The sequence below is a fragment of the Apodemus sylvaticus genome, chromosome 9 (genome assembly GCF_947179515.1).
Source record: "Apodemus sylvaticus chromosome 9, mApoSyl1.1, whole genome shotgun sequence".
In the NCBI taxonomy this organism is placed as follows: Eukaryota; Metazoa; Chordata; class Mammalia; order Rodentia; family Muridae; genus Apodemus; species Apodemus sylvaticus.
Window position 1 is genome coordinate 44,804,160 of NC_067480.1, and position 20,115 is coordinate 44,824,274.

Sequence of the window (20,115 nt, forward strand, 5' to 3'; positions counted from 1 at the left end):
ATCGAAAATGTTATAAATAAAAAGTTTAACATAATGCATTTTACAATTATTAATATTCATTTACCACTTGCCAGCCAAATTGAGTAAAAAAAAATCTTATTAGCAAAATTCAATGAATAAATGCATAAACTGTATCAATAAATGAACCTCAATACTTTAGGATGTCTACACTGTGTAGGAGGATTTTCCATGAAAATGTGCCAACTTTTTTTTTTCAACTTTTGGATCGCTTCTTATTATCCTAGCTGTAATTAGAAATCTTGTGAAATTAATAACCATTAAATTCAATGAGTTTTCAGCATAGGAAATTTGCCCAGCGGCACCCAGCCGATGGGCATGCAAGGATCGGGCTTCACAAAAGCTGCCCCTCCTCTCCTCCCAGTCACTCTAAAAGGAAGCATCTTTTCCACTTAGCTAATTAATTACACCTGCCAACAAGCAGATGGTATTGAAGGCTTTGAAGCATGGAAATAGCTAGGTGCATATCAGCTACCTTCCTTCAGTGGCAATTTAGATTATAACTCTTGAAGCTCCAGAGAAATGGAATATTAAATGGATACAAAGGAAGAAACAAACACCTTTTAAGTATTTATTAAAAGTCGTTTCAGGTATGAATTCATCGCCTCTTCCTGACTTCAGTTCACACAGGTTTTTCAGGCGGGTTGTGTTTACTTCAAGCCTGGAATAATACTGGTCAGATGTTGCCAGGCAATTGTTCTGAGCAAGCAGATAACATAAAAACAGAGGACTGAATGTGTTAGTAGAAATTCTCAAAATATTGTAGCTTTCCAGGAAGTTGTGTTTTGTTGTTTGATATGTTGTTACATTTACTGTAAGAATATATATGTAACAATACTGAAAATAGAACTGTAGCCCAGGAGGAACCCTGATTATTACCTAACTACAAATATAATGCCCATACTCTTAAACTAACCCATTCATTTGAAAAAATTAACTGATGATAAGTAGCTGGAAATGATCATTGAAGTTTAATTTAATGTAATATTATTTTTAATATCACCTAGCTATATATAAGTACATGTATATAAAATCAAGTTAACCATGAGTATATGTAAATTAATTTTACAATATTTACTTTTATGGATTTATAATAAAATATGTAGTTTATGCTTTATTGAATTCATAATGAAGTATTTAATTTGATGAGAAATTTACAGAATGTCTTCTGATTTTCATTATTATTTTATATATGAGGTAGTCCATTTCTATTTTAAAGGATAATTAGATGTATATATACATGTATAAGTTAAGTGAATCTATAATTTTACTAGTGGTAGAATAAAATTGTCTCTGCATCTTTACCTTTTTTGCCAGATATTCATAAAATTTATGCAAATAAAATCAGTGGAATATTTCAAGCTTTCAGATAAAATCAATTATCTTTACTCACAAAAATGAAAAGTCATGTGATATACACAGTTAACAATAGATTCACTTAAACATATTGACCATCAAATGTTAACATTTAAATTGTATGACCCAGGGACAACCCTATTCTCTTAGGGTCTTTAAGAATAGAATCCAGCAAGTTTGCCTACATAGAAGACACATTGATTAAACTCCTTACTTTTAATTATACATTTCGCTTTCTTCCATCAGTTAATCTTCTCATTTGGCTTTTAATTTATTCAAATATGAAGCTTAATTAGAAAACAAATTTTAGTGGTTTGGTCTTATTAGTTCATAAGTTATTTCATTTTTTATTTTTTATTGAGATAAAATGTGAAATATTTGAAGCATCATACTTGAAATACAGATTTGTTACTATTACCAACACCTTGATGCATTTACCCAGTTTTCCTAACCAAAGAGCATACCTGGGCTGGTTTGAGGCTTCCTGGCATATATGTACCAGAATTCCTAGTCTGATCTCAGTGGTAGAGGATGCACCTAATCCAGTAGAGACTTGATGCCCCAGGGAGGGAGGAGGGGTGCCCAAAGTTGGAGGCACCCTCTCAGAGGTGAAGGGGAGGGACGGTGGGAAAGAACTCTGCGAGTTGGGATGTAAATAAATAGAATAATTAATAATAAAAAAGAAAAGAAATTGCAAGGTACATAGAGACAGACTCTGTAAGGCTTCTGACTTAGGTGTGGTAATTAAAAACCTTTATTTATTTATTTATTTTTGCCTTATTCATTGAACCAGAACTACAAGGATTCAGTACAGAGTTCCCACAGTACTTGAAAATAATAAAATTGCCTTTAAAAACCTCAATCTTTTTTAGTGAATAGAAGACTTTTCCTTAAGTAGGCTGAATTCTTCAAGTTTTATTGTACTGCCTTTTCCTGTGTGCCTACTTTTGACAGAGGCAAAGGAATTCACCTCCAGTGATGAGGGTGGGATGTGGTCCAGACACTCTAACAGAGCCAAGAGTTTAAAGGCAGTGCTTCTCATGTAGAAATAATCCCTTAAAAGCATAATTTTCCCTTTCAACTCAATAAAATATTTTTGGAAAGTGCTTCAGGGAAATTGCTGAGTTCTTAATTATGCTAACAAGTAGACAGCATAAGACTGAGAGAATGTGCCTCAACTCTACTTGTACTATATTTTCTCTCTCTTTCTCAGCCATTCCTTCCTGTACAGAGGAAATGTGGAATAACAGTTTGAAACTACAATTCCAGATCAGCTATTAGGCTGGACTCTAGAACACATGGGTCAGTTATTTAGCACTCTAAACGTTATTTTTCTCAACTGTAACATGAGACCATTAAAAATTGCCCTGCATCATTTTCTTAATTAAGAGAAATGCAATAGTCTAGTAGAGTTAGCACTCATGAAGAGGTATTGCTGTGAGATCTACAATGGCCAGTTAGCCAGACCCTGAAATCCTCGCTGGAGATTTCTCTGTGAGGCACTTGCCATCTCGCTTGATGTTCGTTTCTTGCCTGATATGCCTTTTGGGGACCAGACTCCCACATCCCTCTCTGAAAAAAATGCTGATTTCAAGACTCCAGTAATTTTATGAGTGCTTAGAACCTGTAATATTTCCCTAAAAGAGAATGTGAAACCAAGATAAGTAGGTTAAAATGTCTAACTGGCTTGCTATTCAAATCTATAGAGATTTATAGTTGTTTTCGTATGAGTTGTTTGACTCTTGGTGGATAAAAATAATAAAACATAGTTCACAAATTGATTAATTTTGAGTGTATCATCAGAAACTTGAAACAATCTGCCATAATGTCAAAAAAGTGAAATATGCATCACAAATGTTTTAATTTTTCCTTAATATACTTAATAAATAAAAGTGAACAAGCTTACATATTCTAACTTAAAGTAATTATGCTAGTTGTCTTTTAAAAGGATGCTCATGAGAGGGATAAGAAAGAGTTATTATCTGGAATAGAAAAAAATATACTCATTGGAGAGCAGTTCCTACTATCTGTTAGCACTAACTGCACAGTATCTGGACATTAACCAAGAGGTAACTGTGCAGTGAACACCTTCATGTTAAATCTTTTGGTTCTTAGTGGTATGCTATGAGTGTGCTCCTGTTAGAATCTTCTTTATAAAGATCAGTGAAACAAAATTATGAAATAATGAATAATGCTATATGTTAATGTGAACATATGTTACAAGTCAGAATCATGGTTACCTTTCTGTGTCCGTGTCACCAAAAAAGAGCACATTCTTCTCAAGCTCTGGACTTTTAAGGAAAGTGAACCATCCCATCTTATTAGGTACTTTAGCTGTTGATGTTTTCCTTATGTCTAATCTTACAAGGCATCTATATTGGCTAAAATAAAATTTAATGACATTAATTCAATCTTGGAGACATGAATAATTCTAAAATAAAAAGTATATTTTACTGAATTTGGAACTCATAGGCATATCATTGCTTGTTATGGTTTGTTCTACTGTAACATCAGACATGAACAATATGAAAATAATATTTTCAGTTAAAAAATGAAATGTGTAGCTCTTGTAGTCATAAAATACACAGATCTACTAAAGAGTTACTAAAAGTTTTAACAAGTTTGCTTTTCAAATAGGTTAAGTATATAACTTTACATCTGAGTCCATTTTCTAAGTGGAATACTGAGGTTTATCTTCTTTGTTCAGGTGTGAAAGACTCTCCTCAACCACCTGACAGTATTATTCCAGTATGTTTATTACATGTCTACTATTTGCTGTTTGTTTTATATATAAAACAATAAAAACATATCAAGTTAAGCAGTTTGTGGCAAAGTCTCAGCAGTCCACTACCCTAAGTGGCTCAGATGCCTCAGCATCCTTCTGAGTTTCCCAGTGACTCATGCTGGAGATCAGCCAGATCCTGACCATTGAAAGAACTCTGGTCACTTGGTCACCGAGAGACTGTAAATGGAGACCTTATGACCTGTGACCTGGGGATCATGTATAAGTAGGAGGTGAAGTTTAAGATGTGATGAGAGAATGTGGCTGGAGAAGTGATAAGAAATGATTCAGAGGGTTAAATCACTAGGTGTACAGTGCACAAGTTACACATTTTATCAGGTTCCAAGGATCATTAGCATTTAGGTAAAAGATTCTCTTAAACTGTTAATAGGGTTTTGCACATATGATCCTGATTTCTCACTGAAATCCAGCAGTGAATATTAATACGTCCAATTCATAGATCGTATAAAAGAAACTGAAACAAACCTGACTATATTCTACAGTGAAGCAGCAAACTGCTATGCAACAGCTGCAGAGAGTTCCAGGAAATGACACAACTAATTAAGGAAAACTCTTGAACACATCTTGCCATCATCTAAAGTCAGTAGTGGCAATAAAGGGAATATATATTTCCTGAGTCAATAAATACTAAGTTAACAAAATAAAAACCTGATTTGCCATTTAAAACAATCATATACATTCCTAAAAGGCAGATCCCTGATTGCATATTGACTTCAATTTTTATATAAAATATAAATATATTGCTCTTTCTTGGCACACATGTGCCGATATTTCATGCTTTGACAATTAAGATGCACACAGAATCACTATGTTTATTCAAATACCAAATCCTTGCATTTCTTTAAAAATGTTTATCAATATATTCTATTAAAATTCAATGTAAAGCTTAACAGCTGTCTTTCCAACTGTAAACAAGTTCGTTGAGTTGTATAGATGTCAAGTCCAGTTAATTTTGATATCTAATATTTTATTTATCATCTGTTATAATAAAGCTTACTGTTGCAAAAATATATTGAAAAATGTCTGAGGATTGTGACAGTTTATAGCATTTCAGACTTTCTGTGTATTACTGTATCATGAATTCTTTCATTCCCTATTTTTATAATCTTTTCATTGTTTTCAGTGTTCTTATTGAAGATTTTTTTCTGTATCATCCAGGCCCCAATAAACTCTTATATTTAATAGTGTCTTGTATAGGATTAAAAATCTTGATATATTTGAGAATCGAATAATCATTTTACAAGATTAAATCATTCTTCTTTTCTTGATTTATCTTTTATTTGCAAGTTTTATCTTGCAAGAAATAAGAATGCACATTGATGTTGTTATTACTGTCATCTATGAAAAACATCATCCTTTCTAAAAATTCTAAAGAAGGGAAGAAATCACACATTGTGAGAATAGTTATTAAAATGATACAAACTAATATAGTAGGTGAGATATTTGAAAGTGACCTTGCAGTATATCCCAGGCTTACTGTATTAAAGCTTGTAAATAAAAGGGACAAATCATTTCTGGTACTAATATAACTTCCTCCCTTTATTGGAAATGAAAACATTGAACTCTGCTGATTTTTTTCTGGTGAAGCAATTACATTTTCTAGAAACTTGGGGCAGTTACTTAAGAGGATTGTTGTCTGCAATGAGGGATTTCTGCTGGATAGAACATGAACACGTTTGAGCTTTATGTAAGGGGGTATTTGATTTCAATATCAAGAATCCACTAAAATCTCCCATGTTGTTTGTTTATGAACCTTCAATCATGTTCATGCTTATTGTCACAGCAGGGTTTACCTATTATAAACTGGAGCATGCATCATCCAATATTATTGTTTTCTAAAAATTGTCAATATTGTTTAATTTACTTTTAAGATTGTTTTCAGTATATATATATATATATATATATATATATATATATATATAATTATTTTATAATCTATATAATTTTATTGGTTATTTTATTTACTTATATTTCAAATGTTATTCCCCTCCCCAGTTAAGGTCCCTCCCCCTCCCCCTCACCCATCCCCTCTGCTTCTATGAGGGTGCTCTTCCACCCACCCAACCCCTCCTGCCTCAGCTCCCTAGCATTCTCCTATGCTGGGTCATGTTATCTCAGCTCCCCATTCTCAAAAGAATTGTGATGAATGGCATTTGCTACACTAATTTGTCCATTGTTGATAAAGTCAGATAAATGTCAAATGTTTCACATTTCTTTGTAACACACTGAGACCCTTTATGAGAAAATAGAAACGGATCCTCTTATTACTTAAAACTATATTTCAAATAAGGTACTTAAGGTATTTGTGTTAGTTCTTTGGGAAAATAAAAATTAAAATGATAGTACTGCATACTAATCAGAGGGACAATTAGAATATTTAACATAAAAAAAGCTAACTAAAATAATACAAAGAGCTGTGTGTATGGAGTGTGTATATTTACTTTGCGCATGAGAATAAAATTTGGTATGATTGCTTTGGAAACATAATTACTATATCCTATGAATTTCATTTCCAAATATGCACACAACTTAGATTTGTCCATAGATTTGCATCAGAGACCTATTCTAGGGTAACATAGCAGTGCCACTCAATAACTTAAATGAAAAAGTATGTATTCCTCAAGAGTGCAGAACTGGACACACCACACTATCATGCAGCAATGATTGTGAATGTGGCAGAAGAACTTTGGTGTATGGCAGCTCGTTGTCTCCCATTACTAACACTATTTGGTACTTTGAATTATAGTATATAATAGTTATAAGACAATCAGAAAAGAAATTTTATTCTCTAGTACTATTTGTGATTTAATTAGGATCAACAGAATATAATTGTTTATGGAAATTTCCTCAAAGTCCCTAAGAGGCAGCTGAAACTCATCCATTCCTTTTCATGAGTTCTTCAATACTGAGCATTTCTTTTACCAGCTGAACTCTCTATTATTTTATATTTTGTTTTATTTTTCTATTAAAGGGTTTTCATAGAAACAAGATATACTAGAATCCAACACCTGGATAATTGCATACTTTGTAATAAACTTGAATAACCTAACCAGAAATATGAATAAAATAAAAACAAAACTGTCTCTTTTATCTCCAATCTATTACCAACTAATAGGATATTAATGTAAATAGTTTAGACAAAAAGCATAAATTATGCTGATGAGTAAACTATTATTTAAATAATTGTCAAGTGTCTTAGTCAGGGTTTCTATTCCTGCACAAACATCATGACCACGAAGCAAGTTGGGGAGGAAAGGGTTTATTGAGCTTGCACTTCCACATTGCAGTTCATCACTTAATGAAGTCAGGACTGGAACTCAAGCAGGTCAGGAAGCAGGAGCTGATGCAAAGGCCATGTTTCTTACTGGCTTGCTTCCCCTGGCTTGCTCAGCTTGCTCTCTTATAGCAGCCAAGAGCACCAGCCCAAAGGTGGTACCACCCACAAGGGGCCCTCCCCCCTTGATCACTAATTGAGAAAATGCCCCACAGCTGGATCTCATGGAGGCACTTCCCCAACTAAAGCTCCTTTCTCTGTGATAACTCCAGCCTGTGTCAAGTTGACACTCAAAACTAGCCAGTACAATTGACCCCTTGTCAACTTGACACACAAACACATCACTATTAAGTCTCAACTCTTACTTTCTTATTCATCCCAAAGATCTAAATTACTTTAAAAGTCCCATAGTCTTTACATATTAAAAGTTCAATCACCTTAAAATGTCCAATATCTTTAAAATTCAAAGCCTTTTAAAAATTCAAAGTCTTTTAACTGTGGCCTCCACTAAAATACTTTCTTCCTTCAAGAGGGAAACATATCAGGGAACAGTCACAACCAAAAGCAAAACTCAAACTCCAATGGTTCAATGTCTGGGATTCAACTCACAATCTTCCAGGCTCCTTCAAGGGCTTGGGTCACTTTTTCAGTCCTGCCCTTTGCAGCACACAGCTTGTCTTCTAGGCTCCAGCTGCCTGTACTCCACTGCTGCTGCTGTTCTTGGTGGTCATCGTATGGTATTGGCATCTCCAAAACACTGTTGACTTCTACTGTAATTAGGCTTCACCAATAGCCTCTTATAGGCTCTCTTCATGGTGATAAGCCTCTGCTCCTATGCATGACCCCTTCAAGTCCTGGGCCATCAATTGCAACTGAGGCTGCACCTTCACCAATGGCCTTCTGTGGCCTTTCACTGTGCCAAGAGCCTCAGCTGCTTTTCATGACCCCTTCATGCCTTCAAAACCAGTACCATCTGGGTGACTCTTACACAGTACCAAGTCCAGCCACAGAACAAAATACAACTGTGGCTATCTCTGGAACACACTCTCTGTGCTCTCAGAAAACACTTCCAAGAAAATTTCGTCTCAGTGATGCTGGCCTCTTCTTAATCACCGCTAATTTCTTTGCTCCAGCTAACCAGCATCAATAGTCCCAGTAACACAAAGGTTTGCTTCAGTGGTTCTGGTATCTTATTACTTACAGCTGATTCTTCAGCCCCAGCTAACCAAAACCACAGAATCTTCACAATCAAAACATGGCCACTTTAAGAGTCTTTAATCTTCCCTCTGAAATTTCACAAGCCAGGCCTCCATCTGCACTGTTCGTAACATTGTCTTCCAAGCTCCTACAGAACTTTCCACAGCTTTTCTAGCTCAAGGTTCCAAAGTCCTTCCACAGTCCTCTCCAAAACATGGTCAGGCTGTCACAGGAATACCCCATTATGCTGGTACCAATTTGTCTTAGTCAGGGTTTCTATTCCTGCACAAACATCATGACCAAGAAGCAAGTTTGGGAGGAAAGGGTTTGTTCAGCTTACACTTCCACTTTGCAGTTCTTCACTAAAGGAAGTCAGGACTGGAACTCAAGCAGGTCAGGAAGCAGGAGCTGATGCAGAGGCCATGGAGGGATGTTTATTACTGGCTTGCTTCCCCTGGCTTGCTCAGCCTGCTCTATTATAGCACCCAAGAGCACCAGTCCAAAAGTGGTACCACCCACAAGGGGCCCTCCTCCCTTGGTCACTAATTGAGAAAATGCCCCACAGCTGGATCTCATGGAGGCACTTCCCAAACTAAAGCTCCTTTCTCGGTGATAACTCCAGCCTGTGTCAAGTTGACACACAAAACCAGCCAGTACATCAAGCTTAAAAGTGTAATAGTGTTTTATTGGTACTTTCTTTAGCAAACCCATCATAGAGGTTAGGGTTTTACCTCAAAATAATGAGAAATATCATACAGCTGTCAAGTTAAACTAGATTTTGAAGTTTAATCTCATTACCTAGATTCAGTATTATTTGCTTTCTTTATATTTCAAAACTGAATAGTGCAAGAAGTATCTATTTGTCACCTATCTACCTATATACCTACCAATCCATTCATATTGGGTCCTATTATATATTATTATATTAATATGCATGAAGGATTCATGTGACAGGTGTTATTACATGATAGGGTCTGAGTTATAAAGGATCACTGGATATAAAATGAAAGTCTATAAGGACCCTTCATCAGCATATAATGATTAATTAAATATGGAGAATGAAGCAATGACTAATAGATCATAATTTGTTCTGTAGATAAGCATAGGAGATCAGAGAACGATTTATAGCAATCAGCTTTCTCATTCCGCCATGTGGCTTTGTGGATATTGGAATGAATTTGGGTCACTAGGCTTGAAAGCAAACACATTTATCCAGAATTTCAGCTTGTTGGCATTTGAACATGGAATGATGTACTTCATGATTCTTATTTTTGATAGACCCACAGAAATATAAGGGAGATAAGAAAAGTATCCAACAATAACAGTGTATGAAGTCATGTGCTCTGTGTCAGATGATAGCTAAGATAGGTCTAGGAAGCATGGCTGTCCCCCACATATCTGAGTTTGAACCACACCGCTCCAAAGAGCTTGTACTTAAGTTGAAAGAATGAAAGCTCAGGATTGCTTTTCCATATTCTGAAGCATTGTGACTAAGCCAGAACTCGATGGGAACGTACCTGAGTCCTGTTCAGTTGAAATCACAGTGTTTTTGCCTTTATTTTCTATTCTTATTTGATTTTCAGCCAATGGGTCTTGAAATTTCCTGTTTAAATTACCCTGCTCTGCTTGAAAGACTGTCCCCTGTTACTTTCTCACATTTGGTATTCGCATCCATGAGCTTTTGATTCTCATCACCGGGCTGAGAGATAGAGGGTTACATCACTCATTTACATTCTCACCCTCAAGCCCCTCCCAATACAAATGTGACATTTCAATTTTGCACACTTCAACTCTCCTTAAATCATCTGTATAAAAACTTCAAAGCTTGATTGATGATGAATGAGCCATTGTCTCTTCAAGCACCCGGTTCTCATTAGCCTTTAGAATCTCAGCTTATTAATAGTGAACCTTGAGGGCTGACCCGGTGGGGTAGCAGCAATTCATTGTGTTCCCAGCTGAAAGGTCTGGGTTTGGGAAAGATACAGGAATCCATAGACCAAGTCCATTCCAGAGATGATGTATTAAGTATCACAGGTGGATGATGTGATCTATATTACTTCTGTATCATTATCTACCAACAGATTTGTGTGCCTTAAGTTGATGATGGTGAGAAAGATATATTGCTTTGTCTCTAAGAAAGCCCCATAAATGATTGTATATTTTCACTTTGAAAATGACCTTTGTGTACCATGGAATTTTTAACTTCTTGGTTTTAAGCTTTATCTTGAATAGGTAAGATAAGTCTAATATATGCAGTATTTAGATGTCTGCACTGTAACTAGACAAGTGTGATGCCTTTAACCTGTATTTTCATGGTCGTTTGCATCCTGCAGTTGACCTACAGGATACACTCCTACAAAATGAGACACTTAGATACACAGCCAGAGATTGATGTGAACTATTTCAGCCCCGTTTATTAGATTTTTATTATATCATCAGAGTTAATAGTACTTTGAGCCATATTTACTACCAATTGCATTATAGAGACCAAAGTGTCATGGGTAACTACATTTACTATTATAAAAGCTATTTTGAAAAGAAGAGACTTTCAGTCATGTTTTATATAGCAATTATAAATAGTATATTAAGTTAGAAAAATGCTTTCAGCTTCTTAAAACTTCTGGGAGGTCACAGTTATCAGTATTTTTAGTAAGGGTGTCACATCACAATTAGGCTATTTCATGTAGATCAGAGATAAATACAAGTATTATGCCACAATTTCTTTTGAAGGTTTATATTTGCAAAACGTCAATGATTCTATTAAAAGAATATTCTATTATTCACTATCATAACTAGTTTCTGAGAAAGTGTATTATCAGAAGAATTTATTTAAATAACAAAAGCATTGCCTTTGTCAGACTCATAAAAAGATATTTAAAGGCAAAGAGCATTCAAATGGCCCTGTTTTAGGATTTGAAGGTATAAGTTGCTCATGTTCTCATTCAAATGTCATGTCTGCTCCTTTTAACGTCCTAAAAATAATCTCAGAAGCTTTATCAGGTAGACGCAGGGTTAATTCTTATAGTATAATTTAGGTTTTCCCGTAGTATATACTATGTATTTCCTTTAAGTTTAAGAAAATTTGGATCAACTAGAATAATCCAAAGTTATCATTATTTAAGTAGTAACTTATAACTGAGTTTGATGTACCAAATAGGTTTTATTTTAATATCACTAAAAAGTGTTTAAGTAACTTGTAAAGATCAAACATACCACCTACAGTAATTTTGAATATTATAAGTTGTGGACATTTTGTATAATAAAATTTATTTTATTTTGGTTAAGAAGAATTTAACTATAATATTATATATAATATTATATATTAATATTATCTAAATGCAATTATAAAATGGGTTTTCTTTTCTTCAAATATATCTTCAATGAAATGAATGAAAACATCACTGTTCTATAAGTTACTAAAGTTTATTATTTATTTAAGTCTATTTGTCAGATTACTCTTTTGATAGCACATTCTTCTGGGTCTGAACGATCCCATAGAAGTTTCTTGAAAAATTAAACTTATCAAGTATTTTCTCAGAAACAATAATAAACTAATACCTTACATTTTCATAAAATTATAAAATCAGACATAACTATAAAGCATATTTTAAACAATTATGACATTATTTCCTGAAAATATTTTGGAAGACCTGTTTTGTTCTGTTTTTTATAATGTGACATTACTTGCTCGTTGTACATTCCTATAAATGTCAATGAAAACCTGGTTTCAGACTGGGAATCTGACATTCGTGGTAAAGAAAGGTATACATGTTAAAGATTAAAAGCTACTTCAGTCAAAACAGAGAAATATTCAGTATTCAAAGCTAGAAATGAATAACTCTGCTGACTAGAATTGCTGAGAGGAAATGCTTGCTTTCAGATCTCTCAAGGCCCAAATATCCAGATTGATCGTGATTATGTCTTAATTTGAAATTTTAATCTGTAAGCTTGTTTGACAATTATTCTTGTCTCCTTTCAGTATTGCTTTTCTAGGAAGCTAAGCTCTCCAATGTAATATTTCTAAGAATTAAATGTAAATAATGATAGTTGATTAATTCTGCTGAAGAAGGGGATTTGATGAGAATTTTATTCATCATAATACAATCTGAGTCTATTTGGGAATATTCTGATAGGAAGTAGGAAATGAAGAGTATGCTTATGCCATGTGAACAATTTGAATTAAAATATGATTCATTGAAAAATAAGTTTCTTTTCATAATGTTTGAATTATCACCTCAATATTTGTATCTTTTTTTGAAGAATTTTTCCAAATGTGAACTGAACAATAACTTTATTTCCTGGAGAGCAGTCAGAATACTCTTTCTTTTAACCTAACGAAGAGTTATTCCTGGAGCCTAAGAGTATCACCCAGTGTCTCCTGAGAAAGCTATTAGTATAAGACATGCACGTGTTTTCACATAGAAACTTAATGCCAAACATTAATACAGAGATGATTTTACAATCATCTGTTCTGAAGATGGTTGGATGCTCGGTTCATGAAAAATAATGAACTAGGTGTTAGAATTTCTCTTTATTTTTTTTTATTCTCTCTCAAGAAATAGAACCAAGAGGCAGAGTAAAGATTGATGATGAGAAAGGGTCTCAGTTTAAAAGTGAAACTCTTTGAAAAATGTTAAGTAATCTTGAAGGTTTTATGCGTGCAAAGGTTCTTTGGATGTGCCACTAGTTTCGCATCCTCAAATATTAATGTTGTTATGTATTCCTCTATGTATTCACACTAGTTTACGAAATCTCTTAAATATTTAGCTTGCTCCAGACACACGAATGGGAGAAAATAACAATATTAAAAATAGTTTGAAGAACTGCACAAGGAAGAGGGTTCCCAAGGCTACCCAGGACCATAACTCTCTTTCCAGACTACTATTATCTGTCTGGTTAGGATTTATTAGGAAGTAGTGATTCCATACGTTGCTGTGTTTTGTTTTGTTTTGTTTTTTGAAACAATGAAATAAATTCAAAATTTTAGATTTAGCAAATTTTAATGACGTATATTCACACATAATGATTAATATCAGATATTTTACACAAGTACATCATGTACTTTTGTTATCTTTATTCTCATACTACCTTAGTATCCACCCACCTACTATTAATTTGTTCTTTGTATCTCTTCATCTTCATGCCCAAGTATGCTCTTATCTTCCTATATAATACCTAAGCTCCACATATAAGGCACAAATATTGATATTTATCTTCTTGCTTTTGACATTTAATTTAATATCACTATCTGTAGTAACAATTCAAGCAAATGCCATTACTTTATTACTTACCATAACTGAGCAAAGTACTATTTTGTATAATCAAAAGATTTTCTCTATCTGTTTATCTCTTGTCATTTCTTTAGCTAATCAGTTTTAGTTGTGCAATAGAAAATTGAATAAAATCTAGCTTTCATGATTTTTATCTCATACCTAGGTTCCAGTGTCAAAGAGAAATGACATAATATCTTGATTTACATTATTCTTCATGTTTGATAATTTTTAGATGACATTGATAATATTTTAGATGACAAAGAATATTTTGTAATAGAGCATTTATTTTATTTTGTTTATGCTAATTAGTAATATGTGAACTTTGGTAAATGTCAAATTGTATTATATCAAAGAAAGGCACTTTTGAAAATGTGTACCAAAAGTCTTGAGTATTTTAGGGTCTATGTATATGGAATGATATTTTGAAATTTATTTTAATGAATAATTAAAGAAAAAGAAAATAACAAGTTTTATTAAATAATAATAATTAGTCCATATTCTGATATATTATGTTATCATTAAATTAAATTAAATTAAATAATAATTGTCACCTATATTTAATGTGTAATATTATAACAAAGGAACAGATTATGAAATATTATGTATTATATTATATCAAATTCATGGTAAAGTAACAGAAATTAAAAATATCTATCAAAATGTTAAGGGCTCATTTATATATATTAGATTAATTAATGGTTTTACTCTGTACTTTTCAACCTCTTCAAGTGTTGATATATATAGGCAAGTGAATCAATGAAAATATTTTTAGAAGAATCCTGGCTCCTGCTGTATCTAACATTGATAAATGGAATGATGCCTTTCTGTTGGCTAACATTTTTAATAAACAAATTTATGGTTGGTTTTGTTTCCAATACAGAAATACTAAATGGTGGAGTCTATGTAGACCAGAACAAATTCCTGTGTTATGCTGATACTATACACTGGCAAGATATTGTTCGGAATCCATGGCCTTCCAACATGACTCTGGTGTCAACAAATGGGAGTTCTGGATGTGAGTACCATTATCCCTTCATCCTTTTTATACATTTATTTATTCATTTATTTGTGTGTATTTCTATCTGTTTATATATCTGTCTGTGTGTCATGGTTCATGCATAGAAGTCATGGGACAACTCGTGAGAATTGGTTCTCTTCATCCAGCATATAAGGCATGGGGATTGAAATCAGATCATTAACTTGAGGTCTACCATCTACCTGACGAACCATGTCAATAACCCATGTTACACTCTGTAATGTCGTCCAATTTTATTTTACCCTGTGCTATAGTGAATGTCTTGTGCACATGCCTCTAGTGATATTTTAACATCTGAATCCATTAAAAAGCTCAGTAGTGTCTTCCTTCAGTTTTGTGTCATACAGAAAATTTCTGACTTGCACCATTATGCTAATTATTCTCTTTTAGACTTCTTAAAGCTTAGTTTCTCCCTAATGCCCCATTGGTAATGTTTTGTAACAATCCACAATAATGTAATATGACTCATTAAAGACTTCACATATATGAAACATTTTTACCTTCTTAGTTTTTAATCAAACATAAACTACTGAATTCTTTCTATCAAAGGGGTTTTTTGATATTTACATGTGAGAAGATTTATCTGATTAATAGTGTTTAATATGATGAAATGTTAAACAAATAGCTTCTGAACTATCATTGAAACCTCTGCCAATGATTCTGCCTGGAATCTCTCATTTATATAAAGCAGCCTTTGCTGTCACACATTTATTAGTACTGACATTTGTATGAGAACTGAATCTTTATCAAGTATTAACCTGGGTTTTAAATTTCTCATCTGTTATTATATATTTCCCACCTGAAATCATAACTGTCTCCACACAGTTCCATAATTATTTGCAATAGTGCTGATTGTGTTATGACGCTTTTATGGGAAATCAAACTCCAAGGGACAATTATTAAATTTCATGATGGCCATAATAACATAATGGGGAAATATGAATGCATTTGATCAAAACTGACAGGTGTGTTTTTAATAAAAGGCTAAAGCCCTTTTCTGTGAAAGTAGAATAACATAATTTTCTTGTCATCTTTAAACAGAAATTTGTATGAGATTCTTTCTTTGTAGTTTTCAAGTTACCTACCAGGTACAATTTCATGTGCATTTTTTTTTCATTTTAAATCTGCTTGTGCTAACAATAGAAAAGATGTGGTTTAGAAATAACTATTGTTTTCAGGTGGCCCATAATATGAGCATATTATATAGGGCATAGGTTGTATTGGTTGAATGAGGGAAAGGCTTGCTAACTCTCAGATTCTCAGAATGACTGGCATTTAAGGCATAAATGAGATCATGTAAAAATAGCTTCCCACTGCCTTTAGAGGGTTTGAAGCAAAAAAGGTCTGTGAGGTTAGTACACATTCCCAGATGTATCACTTTGTACTGTTCTTCCAGAGGGCTAATTTGGATGATTGTGTCTATAATCAGGCAACACTGACTGGACTTTTTGTTTTGTATGTAAAATTTTCAGATGCCAAAATTAAAAATCCAGAAAGAGTTTATAATCAATGGTCCTTCACAGATTAACTATTGATTGTTGTCAAAATGTTAATACTTACTTAGCATTAGATGGTAAGTCATTCTATCCATTGTATGATTTTAGAACTGAAAATAAGTAATTAACTATTGTTATACTTCAATTTTTGTACTTTTTGTGTTAAAGAAAAATCAATGAATATATATATATATATATACATAATAATACATATATATGGATATTATCTGTGGTTTCTGTTTCAAAAATGTAGTTGTAATTATTATATAGTTTGGTTCTTATATTGGTTCTTAATAAACTATTTTAATAGATAACATATTAATGAAGAATATATTTACACTCATGGTTAAAGCTCTTAAATTTTCTCTCACATGATTTTAGGGATCTGATGCATCCTATGTAGGCCCTGGTGCTTCATTGCTTTTCTTGCTTCAAGTCCTAATAATAACTACATTAGATTTATTTCCATGACAGTAACATTAAATACAATCAAATGGCTTAACATTTTCAGTAATTTTGTGCCTGTTTTCCAATGTTATAAACTGAGTTTTCTAGTTTAGAAAGTAATTCCTTTCTTCTTCTGTTTGCCATAAGAGGTTTTAATCATGTTTTAAGATTCAATAAATATGTTTTTACTGAAGTTTGATTCCAGAGATGAAGGTATGGTTCAGCCTATATAAATCAACAAAGTTGTACATCCCATAAATAGTCTGTAACACAAAAATCATGTGATCATGTCATGAAATGTGGAAAAGTCATTAGATGAAATCAATATCACTCCTTATAAAATACATGGAGGAACTTGTGATTGATGGGGTATACTTCAACATAATAAAATATACAAATGGCAAAATTGTATACAACATTATGTTAGATGTAGAAAAAAACTTAAATTGTTTTCAATAATATCAGGGCTCAGACAAGGATACTTTTCATTCATACCTAATAATTCAAAATAGTGCCTACAATCTTAGAGTGAGGAGACAAGAGACGGAAATAAAAGTTTGTGCTAATGCAGATGTGATCTAAAGATCCCCCATGTAAAGGACTTTGAGCAGACAAATATTTTCAGCAAAGTAGAAATATATAAAATTAATATATAAAACTACCAAGTTTTCTCCATACTAATGACAGCCATACTGAAAAGTAAAACAGGGAAACAATCTTTTCACAAACACACAAAGAAAACTATTATGTACAATAAAAAAACAACCACTAAAATAATGAATTTAGTAACATACCAAAGAATTAAAACAAAAAACTTCTCAGGCTCATTGAAAAAAATTTTCTAGTAGAAATGATCACCTTATCAAAAACAATCCATCCATTCTGTTCAATCCCAATTAATAATTATACCTGTATTCAATAAATAGGAAATAATCTAAACTTTTTATCAATGGCTCAAAAATCCAGGGATAATGAAAATAATCCTGAACACTCCCTAAAAATGATTATTGAAAATATTTTGTAAAATATATTCTTAGGTATATTTTTAGGTTTCACTAATAAATAATAAAAGTATGGAAAATATTTTAAAGAGAAATATGTTCATTGCTCACATTCATTTAATATAATTAGAATATAATAGATTTCAATATAATATAATTAGAATAAAAGGAAAAGGCGTAATATATCTGTTAAAACTTATAGAAACCTTTAAAATCTATTGAAATGATATATATCTTCCAGATGTATCATATATTGTTTTCCAGAAGCAAATACTAGGATACCAAAGAACTGTAATGGGAGATTGACAGATTTCTATATAACATGACCTTCACAGGCAAAATTTTATAACTAAGCATTTCTTTAAATGAAATGTTCAAATGAATTTAATTGTTGAGTTTTATTATTATATTTTTATTGAACCTCACATAGATTAATAATTTCCCTCTCAAAACATTAAATATTATATTCTATGAAAATATTTCTTGAGCTAGAAGAGAATCAAGTCTGAAAAAAGAATTTAACTGTATTTACTATAATATCACTCATGAAACACCTATTATATTAAAGTATTTATAAGAAATAGATGTAATCTCTTACTATTGCACTTTGGCATACAGTTAATATGCAATCAAGACAAGTACAAGCCCAATTTATGTAAATTCATACATGTAATCAAATTACATGATTTTTGAAATATTTTAAAGTCAGAATATAAATTAGGGGGAAAATGTAAAACACATTGGAAAAATCTATGTTTATTTACATAAATCCAAGAAGTATCCTTATGAAAACTACTGTAAAATAGATTTTTCATATAAATTTCATGAGGTAAAAATATTTTAATTCCCTGAAATATCACAATCCTAATAAGATTTTATCCCCCCCAAAAAAACTAACATGCAATCTAAGACTCTGTGTTACAATAGAATACATTAATGCCATGTGTCAGTAATGCTGTTAATAAGAAAGAGAAGTATTAATATAATAATATAGTGAAATAAAATATAAGGTTAAAGAAAAGTTAACCTACCTCCTCAAAGTTGGATAAGACTCAACAAGAGGAAATAGCCCAAAGGAAGGCCCAGGTATCAGAGACCAATTGTTTCATACTTTCAGAACCACATAAAGTCTAGACTGTAAGCCAAATTTATCAAGAGGAACTGAGGTAGCTCCTTTGTGGCCCTGTGCATGCCATGTTGCCTCAGTCTCTGTGAGTTCATATTACCTTTGGGCCTCTTGGTTTAGAGGGTCTTAATTTTTTGTGACCCCCAATCTCCTTTGGTTCACACCTTTGTTTGGTCTCCTCTTCCATGGGGTTTACAGGACTCAGAGGAGGAGAATTTGATGGACACATCCTATTTATGGCTGAGTGTTCCAAGGTCTGTCTCTCTGCAGATTGTCTGACTGTAGTTCTTTATAGTTGTTCCCATCTGCTGTGGGATGATTCTCTCTGATGATAGCTGGCATTTATCTATGAGTATCTATGAGTATCCATTGGAGCCACTTATCATTAATTCGTTTTAGAACAATAGTATTTGATTTACCTTAGGTTCCTAGGTATCTCTCCCCTTGTTCCTAGTCACCCACTCAGTATCTGATACGGGTCACATTTTTAGAGATCCCTAAATCATATCAGATATGGCTTGTTACTTCAAGAAGTTTTGGACCACTATTGCTCAAGCATCTTGCAGGCAGAACATTTTATAGATATACAGTTTGTGACTCAGTTTGTTTTATATGTTTCTGCTTTGGTAGCATGCACAGCACCTTCCTGCACTGAAGTTGCTATCACATATGGGTGAAGGCTCTATGTATGCACCAGCTCAACTTCTCTGTGTACAATGATTTATGTAAGTGCTGTGAGTTTGTGGAAAACAACCTCTTGTTTGCAACAGCTTGGGTTTGGAGGGTCCCATAGAACCACTTGGCCAACAATACAGTTAGATATAACCCAATCATGGTATGAGAAGCATCATTTCTTGACAAGAGATGAGCAGTTGGAGATCTGGCTAATTTCTTAGAGGCCTGGCTTTTTTAAATGAGAGAGACAGAAAGGAAGTGAATACAAATAAGGTTAGGAGAAACCATACAGGGGCAATAGAGGGAAAGGATACATTATGTGAGAAATGAATCTATTTTCAATTAAAAAAAGGGCAAAGAGAGAGAGAGGCGTATGTAACTATGTATGAGAATAATATTTTAAACTTTAAAAA

At 33.0% G+C, this 20,115-nt stretch overlaps 1 protein-coding gene across 1 annotated transcript in view; it reads left to right on the forward strand.

Annotated features, from left to right (window-relative positions):
* Positions 1-20,115, forward strand: part of Erbb4 (erb-b2 receptor tyrosine kinase 4) — a 708,134-nt gene that overhangs the window by 328,223 nt on the left and 359,796 nt on the right. Inside the window, exon 5 of the mRNA XM_052191829.1 lies at positions 14,802-14,936. Coding sequence (XP_052047789.1) covers positions 14,802-14,936 — 135 coding nt within the window. The remainder of the gene's footprint in view (positions 1-14,801; positions 14,937-20,115) is intronic.